This window comes from Amblyomma americanum, chromosome 10 (genome assembly GCF_052857255.1).
Source record: "Amblyomma americanum isolate KBUSLIRL-KWMA chromosome 10, ASM5285725v1, whole genome shotgun sequence".
Classification (NCBI taxonomy): domain Eukaryota; kingdom Metazoa; phylum Arthropoda; class Arachnida; order Ixodida; family Ixodidae; genus Amblyomma; species Amblyomma americanum.
This window is the reverse complement of record NC_135506.1, coordinates 149,960,190-149,974,298: the sequence shown is the minus strand read 5'-3', so window position 1 is coordinate 149,974,298 and position 14,109 is coordinate 149,960,190. Positions and strand designations below refer to the sequence as shown.

General features: G+C 45.3%; 1 protein-coding gene across 2 annotated transcripts; it reads right to left on the bottom strand.

The window, feature by feature from the left end:
• Window positions 1-1,020: 1,020 nt before the first annotated feature.
• LOC144106812 (uncharacterized) lies at window positions 1,021-5,109 on the bottom strand. 2 transcript variants are annotated; one of them, XM_077639756.1, is made up of 3 exons: window positions 3,692-5,109; window positions 2,414-2,602; window positions 1,404-1,707 (listed from the first exon to the last, which is right to left on the bottom strand). In XM_077639756.1, exons 1-3 carry the CDS (start codon window positions 5,030-5,032, stop codon window positions 1,516-1,518), a joined length of 1,722 nt encoding a protein of 573 aa, XP_077495882.1. In that variant the 5' UTR covers window positions 5,033-5,109; the 3' UTR covers window positions 1,404-1,515. The 2 variants fall into 2 exon arrangements, with proteins under 2 accessions (XP_077495880.1, XP_077495882.1); XM_077639754.1 differs by having other exon boundaries at window positions 1,021-2,602.
• Window positions 5,110-14,109: the final 9,000 nt, after the last annotated feature.

Sequence of the window (14,109 nt, the reverse complement as noted above, 5' to 3'; positions counted from 1 at the left end):
GGCATCCTTTTGTGCCTGTCAGGTACTGGCTATTCTTCCAATGCATTTTATAGGCATCTTTTCTGACGTTCAGTATGGCAAGAAATGATGTGGATACGATGCATGGCAGAGCACTTATGTAAGCATCCTTTTGTGCCTGTCAGGTACTGGCTATTCTTTAAATGCATATTTATAGGCACCTTTTCTGACGTTCACTATGGCGAGAAATGATGTGGACACGACGCATGGCCGTGCACTTATGTATGCATCTTTTTATGCCTGTCAGGTAGTGGCTATTCTTCAAATGCATTTTTATAGGCATCTTTTCTGACGTTAAGTATGCTAAGAAATGATGTGGATACCACGCATTGCAGAGCACTTATGTGGGCATCTTTTTGTGCCTGTCAGGTACTTGCTATTCTTCAAATGCATTTTCATAGGCATCTTTTATGACGTTCAATATGGCAAGAAATGATGTGGATACGACGCATGGTAGAGCACTTATGTGGGCATCTTTTTTGCCTCCCAGGTACTGGGTATTCTTCAAATGCATTTTATAGGCATCTTTTATGAGGTTCAGTATGGCAAGAAATGATGTGGATATGATACATGGCAGAGCGCTTATGTGGGCATTCTTTTGTGCCTGTCAGGTACTGCCTATTCTTCAAATGCACTTTTATACGCATCTTTTCTGACGTTCAGTATGGCAAGAAATGATGTGGACACGACGCTTAGCCTTGCACTTATGTGGGCATCCTTTTGTGCCTGCCAGGTAATGGCTATTCTTCAAATGCATTTTTATAGGCATCTTTTCTGACGTTCAGTATGGCAAGAAATGATGTGCATACGACGCATGGCAGAGCACTTATGTAAGGATCCTTTTGTGCCTGTTGTATCGTACGTCTAAAGGGAATAGGCACACATTGCAGCAAGGTGCTGTGCCGACGAAGAAAAAAGCCCCACGGCCGTTTATTCCTTTCCTTTTTAAAGGCCACGAAACGAAAGAGGGGAAGGGGAACGAGGGAGTGAAAGATGCGGCCCGCCGTTCTCGGGCTGATAAGCTGCTATCTGATACATCTTCTCTTCTGTATAAAAAAACAAAAAACAAAAAGTCAAACTACGATATTTGGCGGAAACTGCAGTCATAGTGAAGTCGTCGAGGTTCCGCACGTTGCCTGGTTGATTTCCGCGGACCTGACGAGGTGAGATCGTTTTCATGCGTAGCTGCTTTTGGATCTTCGATGTTCTGTCTGTGCCGTGGAGATTGTTCTTGCGAGATGTCGACGTCCCGGCCTGTCTCCTGAGCCGCGTGCGTCGGATGCACCATGTTTTGTCGGTCTGTATGTGCGTGTCCTCCCGGGCGGTCGATATTCTGGTCTTTGTCGCTGAGACACTGTTTTCCCAGGCTGTCGACGTCTTGATCTCTCTGCATACTTTCATCGCCTCCGGGAATGTGCAGCAAGTGTTGCCTGTTTCGCCTCAAGAGCCGCTGGTTCTCAGTCTTCACCACGTACGACCTCGGTGCTGCTTTCTCGATTACTGTTGCTGTGCGTGACCAGTTGTCGCCGTGCACACGAACTGAACTGCCCTCTTTGAGAGGTGGCAGTACCATTCCCCTCGAAGATTGGCAATGCTTTCGCACTGGGACACTGGAATCCTCGTTGTATTCAGGCAGGGAAGTGCGGAGGCGTCGGCCTTGCAGCAGTTCGCCCGGAGAGCGGCCATCTTCTAAGGGAGAAGAACGATAGGCTAAGAGACCCAACCAAAAGTCACCGCGTGACTCATTCGTCTTCTTAAGGATGCGCTTAATTATCTGAACCCCCTTTTCCGCAAGCCCATTTGACCTTGGGAATTCTGGACTCGATGTGATGTGCTGGAAGTCGTACTTCTGCGCAAACAAACGAAATTCTCGCGATGAAAACTGGGGCCCGTTGTCAGTCCACACTTGCACCGGGATGCCGTACCGTGAGAAAATGGCCGATATCTTGGCTATGACCTCTTTTGCCGCTGTGCCTCTTAGCTTCTCTACTTCAGGGAAATTTGAGTGGGCATCGTACACTACGACATAAGCGGCTCCACCAAACTGGCAGAGGTCAATTCCTACGCGGTACCATGGCCTATCCGGGGTGGGCTGCATGAGCAAGGGTTCCCTCTGCTGGTTGTACGCATACTTTTGGCAAGTACTGCACACTCGCACGAACTCGTCAATGGCACTGTTGAGCGCAGGCCAGAATACCAATCTCCGCGCTCTGGCTTTGCATTTATTTAGTCCAAGGTGCCCCTCGTGAATCCTCTGAAGAATTTCTGCTCTCATAGATTTAGGTATGACAACTTTAGAGCCCTTGAGCAGTATTCCTTCTACCACAGACAGCTCTCTGGCAAACGGCTTCAGTTCACCGTCGATGGCAGCCCCTTGTGAAATTCGCTGTCTCACCTCGCTTAAGTACGGGTCATCCCTGATTTCCTTTTCCAGACGCTCTTTCATTGGCGTGCTTACGATGCTGGAGACGACCTGTACGGCATGGATGTCGCAGTCTGCTTCCGATGAGGCACTCGACGCCTGCGTTGGCACTGGTGCACGTGACAACATGTCCGCCAGCAGCAAGTCTTTGCCAGGAACGAACTGCAACGTATAATCATATTGTAGCAGCCTAATAAAAAAACGCTGCAATCGCGGAGGCACGTCTGCAATGTTCTTTTGGGAAATTGCAAGCAAGGGCCTATGGTCAGTTTCGATCAGTACCCTGCGGCCATAAACAAAATGATGGAACTTTTCGCATGCGAACACTACCGCAAGCGTTTCCTTTTCAATTTGCGAATAGCGGGTTTCGCTATCTGTTAGGGTCCTTGATGCGTACGACACTGGTCGCCAGTCACTGCCATATCGCTGCAGTAGTGCAGCGCCCAAACCAGTCCCCGAAGCGTCCGCAGTGATCTTGGTTTCCTTTGCTTCATCAAAAAGCGCGAGTAATGGAGGGTTTGTCAGTGCGTCGCAAATTTCTCTCCATTCACGATGATGCGCCGCCGTCCATTCAAACATGACGTTTTCTTTTAAGAGTGTCCGCAGTAAGACTGTCTTATCACTCAGTGACGGGACGTACTTGCGAAAGTAGTTAACAACGCCCATCATTCTGCGCACTGAATGCCTATCTTGCGGCGCCGGCAGCGAAAGGACGCTTTCAACTAAGTTGCGACCGGGACGAACGCCTTGCTCACCTATTACGTCGCCCAAGAACGCAATTTCTTTCAACCCAAACACGCATTTCTGCCTGTTAAACGTCAAGCCCGCCTGTGCTGCCCGCGTTAGCACGGCATGGAGGCGCTCGTTATGCTGCTTGTCACTGTCACCCCACACTAGAATATCATCAATGTATATGCGGACGCCTTCCAGTCCCTCGAAGATTTCAGTTAGCGTTTTCTGGAAAACTTCGCTCGCTGATGAAATTCCAAAAGGAAGACGCAAAAATCGGTAACGCCCAAATGGTGTCGCAAAAGTACACACCCGCGATGTAGCTTCGTCTAATGGGATTTGATGGAAACCTGCATTTGCGTCTAGCCGGGAAAAAAACTTTGCACCCGACAGCTCTGCCTCAATCTCTTCCCTTGTTGGCATTGGATAGTGCTCGCGTTTGATGTTCTTGTTGATTTCCCTTGGATCCATGCAGACACGAAGCGCTCCATCTTTCTTACGCGCTATCACCAAAGGGCTTACCCATTCTGTGGGCTCATCCACCTTTTTGATAATGGCAGCCTTTTCCATGCGCTCCAGTTCTTGTCGAAGAGGGTCCCGGAGGGCCAAAGGTACTCTTCGTGCTGGATGCACTACTGGGACAGCATCCGCCCGCAGGACCATCCGGTACTGCCGTCCAACACACCCCGTACCCTGGAACAAGTCTGGAAAGGCTTTCTCCGGTGCTGTCTCATTCCATTCCACCGAATCCACAGCTTTCGGCACTAGCCCAAACTGCTGACATGTCTGCAGCCCTAGTATGGCCTGCCGACCCTTCTTGACCACGAAGAAGGTCACAACGTGTGCCACACCGTTGAGAACAAGGATCTCTCTATCCACTCCGACATGCTTGATAGCACTGCCGTTGTACGCCTTCAGCACTGCAGTGCTTTTCTGGAGGCTCGCGGTGTTTTTCAAACGACGGTAAAGAGTTACAGGAACTATGTTTGCTTGTGAGCCTGTGTCAACTTTGAATCTAATTTCTTTGCCGCGTATGTTTCCGCTGACCGTCCAGTCTGCACCGGCCCCGTCGCTGATTACGCACACTCCGATATCTAAAATATCGAACCCGTCCTCCATCTTATCTTCTTTTACTTCATCTACCTGTCTGCTCTGGCGGCGCCTGCAGCATACCGCAAAATGATTCGGCTTCTTGCAAGCATAACATATCTTTCCATACGCCGGGCAGTCTCCTTGCGCATGAGCCCTGTTGCATTGTCGACATCGAAAAGGTTTCCGGTCATGCTCCCGTTTGTGGGCGTAGTCTACTTGTAGGGTGTCATTCGACCAAGCAGCATTTTGCCGCGCCGAGACCTCGGCCGCTTTGCACATCTGCTCCGCCTTCTGTAAGGTTAGGTCCTTTTCTCGTAGCATTTTCTCCCTTATCTTCGGATTGTTAGAGCCGAAAACAACCTGATCTCTTATCATAGATTCTTCGAGCGTGCCGAAATTGCATAGCTTCGCCTGTTTCTTTAACTGCCGCAGATATTGCTCAAAAGGCTCTCCTTCATCCTGCACGCGGAGGCGAAAAACGTGTCTTTCGTAAACTTCGTTTCCTTCATCCACACAGTACGCCTCAAACTTGCGCAGCACTGTCTGGTAGTCTTCCTTGCTCTCACCTGCTTCGAAGGAGAAGTTGTTATAGACGTCGAGAGCCTCTTCACCCGCGGCGCTGAGAAGGATTGCCGTCTTGGCGGCTTCCGATCTGGGCGGTGTAGTGGGCGTAGCCGTGAAGAAAAGCTCCAGTTTTTGCTTGAACGTGTGCCAGTTTCTTCGTAGGTTTCCGGAGAACTGTAGCGGCTCTGGAGGCTTGACAATATCCATATCGGCGGGGCTTCGGCACTTCTGACACCATGTATCGTACGTCTAAAGGGAATAGGCACACATTGCAGCAAGGTGCTGTGCCGACGAAGAAAAAAGCCCCAAGGCCGTTTATTCCTTTCCTTTTTAAAGGCCACGAAACGAAAGAGGGGAAGGGGAACGAGGGAGTGAAAGATGCGGCCCGCCGTTCTCGGGCTGATAAGCTGCTATCTGCTATCAGTATGGCAAGAAATGATGTGGACACGACGCTTAGCCTTGCACTTATGTGGGCATCCTTTTGTGCCTGCCAGGTAATGGCTATTCTTCAAATGCATTTTTATAGGCATCTTTTCTGACGTTCAGTATGGCAAGAAATGATGTGCATACGACGCATGGCAGAGCACTTATGTAAGGATCCTTTTGTGCCTGTCAGGTACTGGCTATTCTTCAAATGTATTTTTATAGGTATCTTTTCTGACGTTCAGTATAGCAAGAAATGATGTGGATACGACGCATGGCAGAGCACTTATGTGGGCATCTTTTTGTGCCTGTCAGGTACTGGCTATTCTTCAAATGCATTTTATAGGCATCTTTTATGACGTTCAGTATGGCAAGAAATGATGTGATTACGATGCATGGCAGAGAACGTATGTGGGCATCCTTTTGTGCCTGTCAGGTACTGGCTATTCTTCAAGTGCATTTTTATAGGCATCTTTTCTGACGTTCAGTATGGCAAGAAATTATGTGGATACGACGCATGGCAGAGCACTTATGTGGCCATCCTTTTGTGCCTCTCAGGTCCTGGCTGTTCTTCAAATGTATTTTCATAAACATCTTTTCTGACGTTCAGTATGGCAAGAAATGATGTGAATACGACGCATGGCAGAGCACTTATGTGGGCATCTTTTTGTGCCTGTCACGTACTGGCTATTCTTCAAATGCATTTTTATAGGCATCTTTTATGACGTTCAGTGTGGCAAGAAATGATGTGAATACGATGCATGGCAGAGAAATTTAGCGGGCATCCTTTTGTGTCTGTCAGGTACTGGCTATTCTTCAAATGCATTTTTATAGGCATCTTTTCTGAGGTTCAGTATGGCAAGGAATGATGTGGATACGAGGCACGGCAGAGCACTTATGTGGGCATCCTTTTGTGCTTGTCAGGTAGTGGCTATTCTTCAAATGCATTTTTATAGGCATCTTTTCTGACGTTCAGTATGACAAGAAATGATGAGGATACGACGCATGGCAGAGCACTTATGTGGGCATCCTTTTGTGCCTGCCAGGTACTGGCTATTCTTCAAATGCAGTTTTATAGGCATCTTTCCTGACGTTCAGTATGGCAAGATATGATGTGGATAGGACGCATGGCAGAGCACTTATCTGTGCATTCTGTTGTGCCTCTCAGTTAGTGGCTATTTTTCAAATGCATTTTATAGGCATCTTTTCTGACGTTCAGAATGGCAAGAAATGATGTGGATACGACGCATGGCAGAGCACTTATGTGGGCGTCCATTTGTGCCTGTCAGGTACTGGCTATTCTTCAAATGCATTTTATAGGCATCTTTTATGACGTTCAGTATGGCAAGAAATGATGTGGATACGACGCATGGCAGAGCACTTATGTGGGCATCCTTTTGTGCCTGTCAGGTAGTGGCTATTCTTGAAATTCTTATTTATAGCCATCTTTTCTGACGTTCAGTATGACAAGAAATGATGAGGATACGACGCATGGCAGAGCACTTATGTGGGCGTCCATTTGTGCCTGTCAGGTACTGGCTATTCTTCAAATGCATTTTTATAGGCATCTTTTCTGACGTTCAGCATGGCAAGAAATTATGTGGATACGACGCATGGCAGAGCACTTATGTGGGCATCCTTTTGTGCCTGTCAGGTACTGGCTGTTCTTCAAATGTATTTTTATAGGCATCTTTTCTGACGTTCAATATGGCAAGAAATGATGTGGATACGACGCATGGCAGAGCACTTATGTGGGCATCTTTTTGTGCCTGTCACGTACTGGCTATTCTTCAAATTCCTTTTTATAGGCATCTTTTGTGACGTTCAGTGTGGCAAGAAATGATGTGAATACGATGCATGGCAGAGAACTTATGTGGGCATCCTTTTGTGCCTGTCAGGTACTGGCTATTCTTCAAATGCAATTTTATAGGCATCTTTTCTGACGTTCAGTATGGCAAGGAATGATGTGGATACGAGGCACGGCGGAGCACTTATGTGGGCATCCTTTTGTGCTTCTCAGGTAGTGGCTATTCTTCAAATGCATTTTTATAGGCATCTTTTCTGACGTTCAGTATGACAAGAAATGAGGATACGACGCATGGCAGAGCACTTATCTGGGCATCCTTTTGTGCCTGCCATGTACTGGCTATTCTTCAAATTCAGTTTGATAGGCATCTTTCCTGACGTTCAGTATGGCAAGAAATGATGTGCATACGACGCATGGCAGAGCACTTATGTAAGGATCCTTTTGTGCCTGTCAGGTACTGGCTATTCTTCAAATGTATTTTTATAGGTATCTTTTCTGACGTTCAGTATAGCAAGAAATGATGTGGATACGACGCATGGCAGAGCACTTATGTGGGCATCTTTTTGTGCCTGTCAGGTACTGGCTATTCTTCAAATGCATTTTATAGGCATCTTTTATGACGTTCAGTATGGCAAGAAATGATGTGATTACGATGCATGGCAGAGAACCTATGTGGGCATCCTTTTGTGCCTGTCAGGTACTGGCTATTCTTCAAGTGCATTTTTATAGGCATCTTTTCTGACGTTCAGTATGGCAAGAAATTATGTGGATACGACGCATGGCAGAGCACTTATGTGGCCATCCTTTTGTGCCTCTCAGGTCCTGGCTGTTCTTCAAATGTATTTTCATAGGCATTTTTCTGACGTTCAGTATGGCAAGAAATGATGTGAATACGACGCATGGCAGAGCACTTATGTGGGCATCTTTTTGTGCCTGTCACGTACTGGCTATTCTTCAAATGCATTTTTATAGGCATCTTTTATGACGTTCAGTGTGGCAAGAAATGATGTGAATACGATGCATGGCAGAGAAATTTAGCGGGCATCCTTTTGTGTCTGTCAGGTACTGGCTATTCTTCAAATGCATTTTTATAAGCATCTTTTCTGACGTTCAGTATGGCAAGGAATGATGTGGATACGAGGCACGGCAGAGCACTTATGTGGGCATCCTTTTGTGCTTGTCAGGTAGTGGCTATTCTTCAAATGCATTTTTATAGGCATCTTTTCTGACGTTCAGTATGACAAGAAATGATGAGGATACGACGCATGGCAGAGCACTTATGTGGGCATCCTTTTGTGCCTGCCAGGTACTGGCTATTCTTCAAATGCAGTGTTATAGGCATCTTTCCTGACGTTCAGTATGGCAAGATATGATGTGGATAGGACGCATGGCAGAGCACTTATCTGTGCATTCTGTTGTGCCTCTCAGTTAGTGGCTATTTTTCAAATGCATTTTATAGGCATCTTTTCTGACGTTCAGAATGGCAAGAAATGATGTGGATACGACGCATGGCAGAGCACTTATGTGGGCGTCCATTTGTGCCTGTCAGGTACTGGCTATTCTTCAAATGCATTTGATAGGCATCTTTTATGACGTTCAGTATGGCAAGAAATGATGTGGATACGACGCATGGCAGAGCACTTATGTGGGCATCCTTTTGTGCCTGTCAGGTAGTGGCTATTCTTGAAATTCTTATTTATAGCCATCTTTTCTGACGTTCAGTATGACAAGAAATGATGAGGATACGACGCATGGCAGAGCACTTATGATGGGCGTCCATTTGTGCCTGTCAGGTACTGGCTATTCTTCAAATGCATTTTTATAGGCATCTTTTCTGACGTTCAGCATGGCAAGAAATTATGTGGATACGACGCATGGCAGAGCACTTATGTGGGCATCCTTTTGTGCCTGTCAGGTACTGGCTGTTCTTCAAATGTATTTTTATAGGCATCTTTTCTGACGTTCAGTATGGCAAGAAATGATGTGGATACGACGCATGGCAGAGCACTTATGTGGGCATCTTTTTGTGCCTGTCACGTACTGGCTATTCTTCAAATTCCTTTTTATAGGCATCTTTTGTGACGTTCAGTGTGGCAAGAAATGATGTGAATACGATGCATGGCAGAGAACTTATGTGGGCATCCTTTTGTGCCTGTCAGGTACTGGCTATTCTTCAAATGCAATTTTATAGGCATCTTTTCTGACGTTCAGTATGGCAAGGAATGATGTGGATACGAGGCACGGCGGAGCACTTATGTGGGCATCCTTTTGTGCTTCTCAGGTAGTGGCTATTCTTCAAATGCATTTTTATAGGCATCTTTTCTGACGTTCAGTATGACAAGAAATGAGGATACGACGCATGGCAGAGCACTTATCTGGGCATCCTTTTGTGCCTGCCATGTACTGGCTATTCTTCAAATTCAGTTTTATAGGCATCTTTCCTGACGTTCAGTATGGCAAGAAATGATGTGCATACGACGCATGGCAGAGCACTTATGTAAGGATCCTTTTGTGCCTGTCAGGTACTGGCTATTCTTCAAATGTATTTTTATAGGTATCTTTTCTGACGTTCAGTATAGCAAGAAATGATGTGGATACGACGCATGGTAGAGCACTTATGTGGGCATCTTTTTGTGCCTGTCAGGTACTGGCTATTCTTCAAATGCATTTTATAGGCATCTTTTATGACGTTCAGTATGGCAAGAAATGATGTGATTACGATGCATGGCAGAGAACGTATGAGGGCATCCTTTTGTGCCTGTCAGGTACTGGCTATTCTTCAAGTGCATTTTTATAGGCATCTTTTCTGACGTTCAGTATGGCAAGAAATTATTTGGATACGACGCATGGCAGAGCACTTATGTGGCCATCCTTTTGTGAATCTCAGGTCCTGGCTGTTCTTCAAATTTATTTTCATAGGCATCTTTTCTAACGTTCAGTATGGCAAGAAATGATGTGAATACGACGCATGGCAGAGCACTTATGTGGGCATCTTTTTGTGCCTGTCACGTACTGGCTATTCTTCAAATGCATTTTTATAGGCATCTTTTATGACGTTCAGTGTGGCAAGAAATGATGTGAATACGATGCATGGCAGAGAAATTTAGCGGGCATCCTTTTGTGTCTGTCAGGTACTGGCTATTCTTCAAATGCATTTTTATAGGCATCTTTTCTGACGTTCAGTATGACAAGAAATGATGAGGATACGACGCATGGCAGAGCACTTATGTGGGCATCCTTTTGTGCCTGCCAGGTACTGGCTATTCTTCAAATGCAGTTTTATAGGCATCTTTCCTGACGTTCAGTATGGCAAGATATGATGTGGATAGGACGCATGGCAGAGCACTTATCTGTGCATTCTGTTGTGCCTCTCAGTTAGTGGCTATTTTTCAAATGCATTTTATAGGCATCTTTTCTGACGTTCAGAATGGCAAGAAATGATGTGGATACGACGCATGGCAGAGCACTTATGTGGGCGTCCATTTGTGCCTGTCAGGTACTGGCTATTCTTCAAATGCATTTTATAGGCATCTTTTATGACGTTCAGTATGGCAAGAAATGATGTGGATACGACGCATGGCAGAGCACTTATGTGGGCATCCTTTTGTGCCTGTCAGGTAGTGGCTATTCTTGAAATTCTTATTTATAGCCATCTTTTCTGACGTTCAGTATGACAAGAAATGATGAGGATACGACGCATGGCAGAGCACTTATGTGGGCGTCCATTTGTGCCTGTCAGGTACTGGCTATTCTTCAAATGCATTTTTATAGGCATCTTTTCTGACGTTCAGCATGGCAAGAAATTATGTGGATACGACGCATGGCAGAGCACTTATGTGGGCATCCTTTTGTGCCTGTCAGGTACTGGCTGTTCTTCAAATGTATTTTTATAGGCATCTTTTCTGACGTTCAATATGGCAAGAAATGATGTGGATACGACGCATGGCAGAGCACTTATGTGGGCATCTTTTTGTGCCTGTCACGTACTGGCTATTCTTCAAATTCCTTTTTATAGGCATCTTTTGTGACGTTCAGTGTGGCAAGAAATGATGTGAATACGATGCATGGCAGAGAACTTATGTGGGCATCCTTTTGTGCCTGTCAGGTACTGGCTATTCTTCAAATGCAATTTTATAGGCATCTTTTCTGACGTTCAGTATGGCAAGGAATGATGTGGATACGAGGCACGGCGGAGCACTTATGTGGGCATCCTTTTGTGCTTCTCAGGTAGTGGCTATTCTTCAAATGCATTTTTATAGGCATCTTTTCTGACGTTCAGTATGACAAGAAATGAGGATACGACGCATGGCAGAGCACTTATCTGGGCATCCTTTTGTGCCTGCCATGTACTGGCTATTCTTCAAATTCAGTTTGATAGGCATCTTTCCTGACGTTCAGTATGGCAAGAAATGATGTGCATACGACGCATGGCAGAGCACTTATGTAAGGATCCTTTTGTGCCTGTCAGGTACTGGCTATTCTTCAAATGTATTTTTATAGGTATCTTTTCTGACGTTCAGTATAGCAAGAAATGATGTGGATACGACGCATGGCAGAGCACTTATGTGGGCATCTTTTTGTGCCTGTCAGGTACTGGCTATTCTTCAAATGCATTTTATAGGCATCTTTTATGACGTTCAGTATGGCAAGAAATGATGTGATTACGATGCATGGCAGAGAACCTATGTGGGCATCCTTTTGTGCCTGTCAGGTACTGGCTATTCTTCAAGTGCATTTTTATAGGCATCTTTTCTGACGTTCAGTATGGCAAGAAATTATGTGGATACGACGCATGGCAGAGCACTTATGTGGCCATCCTTTTGTGCCTCTCAGGTCCTGGCTGTTCTTCAAATGTATTTTCATAGGCATTTTTCTGACGTTCAGTATGGCAAGAAATGATGTGAATACGACGCATGGCAGAGCACTTATGTGGGCATCTTTTTGTGCCTGTCACGTACTGGCTATTCTTCAAATGCATTTTTATAGGCATCTTTTATGACGTTCAGTGTGGCAAGAAATGATGTGAATACGATGCATGGCAGAGAAATTTAGCGGGCATCCTTTTGTGTCTGTCAGGTACTGGCTATTCTTCAAATGCATTTTTATAAGCATCTTTTCTGACGTTCAGTATGGCAAGGAATGATGTGGATACGAGGCACGGCAGAGCACTTATGTGGGCATCCTTTTGTGCTTGTCAGGTAGTGGCTATTCTTCAAATGCATTTTTATAGGCATCTTTTCTGACGTTCAGTATGACAAGAAATGATGAGGATACGACGCATGGCAGAGCACTTATGTGGGCATCCTTTTGTGCCTGCCAGGTACTGGCTATTCTTCAAATGCAGTGTTATAGGCATCTTTCCTGACGTTCAGTATGGCAAGATATGATGTGGATAGGACGCATGGCAGAGCACTTATCTGTGCATTCTGTTGTGCCTCTCAGTTAGTGGCTATTTTTCAAATGCATTTTATAGGCATCTTTTCTGACGTTCAGAATGGCAAGAAATGATGTGGATACGACGCATGGCAGAGCACTTATGTGGGCGTCCATTTGTGCCTGTCAGGTACTGGCTATTCTTCAAATGCATTTGATAGGCATCTTTTATGACGTTCAGTATGGCAAGAAATGATGTGGATACGACGCATGGCAGAGCACTTATGTGGGCATCCTTTTGTGCCTGTCAGGTAGTGGCTATTCTTGAAATTCTTATTTATAGCCATCTTTTCTGACGTTCAGTATGACAAGAAATGATGAGGATACGACGCATGGCAGAGCACTTATGATGGGCGTCCATTTGTGCCTGTCAGGTACTGGCTATTCTTCAAATGCATTTTTATAGGCATCTTTTCTGACGTTCAGCATGGCAAGAAATTATGTGGATACGACGCATGGCAGAGCACTTATGTGGGCATCCTTTTGTGCCTGTCAGGTACTGGCTGTTCTTCAAATGTATTTTTATAGGCATCTTTTCTGACGTTCAGTATGGCAAGAAATGATGTGGATACGACGCATGGCAGAGCACTTATGTGGGCATCTTTTTGTGCCTGTCACGTACTGGCTATTCTTCAAATTCCTTTTTATAGGCATCTTTTGTGACGTTCAGTGTGGCAAGAAATGATGTGAATACGATGCATGGCAGAGAACTTATGTGGGCATCCTTTTGTGCCTGTCAGGTACTGGCTATTCTTCAAATGCAATTTTATAGGCATCTTTTCTGACGTTCAGTATGGCAAGGAATGATGTGGATACGAGGCACGGCGGAGCACTTATGTGGGCATCCTTTTGTGCTTCTCAGGTAGTGGCTATTCTTCAAATGCATTTTTATAGGCATCTTTTCTGACGTTCAGTATGACAAGAAATGAGGATACGACGCATGGCAGAGCACTTATCTGGGCATCCTTTTGTGCCTGCCATGTACTGGCTATTCTTCAAATTCAGTTTTATAGGCATCTTTCCTGACGTTCAGTATGGCAAGAAATGATGTGCATACGACGCATGGCAGAGCACTTATGTAAGGATCCTTTTGTGCCTGTCAGGTACTGGCTATTCTTCAAATGTATTTTTATAGGTATCTTTTCTGACGTTCAGTATAGCAAGAAATGATGTGGATACGACGCATGGTAGAGCACTTATGTGGGCATCTTTTTGTGCCTGTCAGGTACTGGCTATTCTTCAAATGCATTTTATAGGCATCTTTTATGACGTTCAGTATGGCAAGAAATGATGTGATTACGATGCATGGCAGAGAACGTATGAGGGCATCCTTTTGTGCCTGTCAGGTACTGGCTATTCTTCAAGTGCATTTTTATAGGCATCTTTTCTGACGTTCAGTATGGCAAGAAATTATTTGGATACGACGCATGGCAGAGCACTTATGTGGCCATCCTTTTGTGAATCTCAGGTCCTGGCTGTTCTTCAAATTTATTTTCATAGGCATCTTTTCTAACGTTCAGTATGGCAAGAAATGATGTGAATACGACGCATGGCAGAGCACTTATGTGGGCATCTTTTTGTGCCTGTCACGTACTGGCTATTCTTCAAATGCATTTTTATA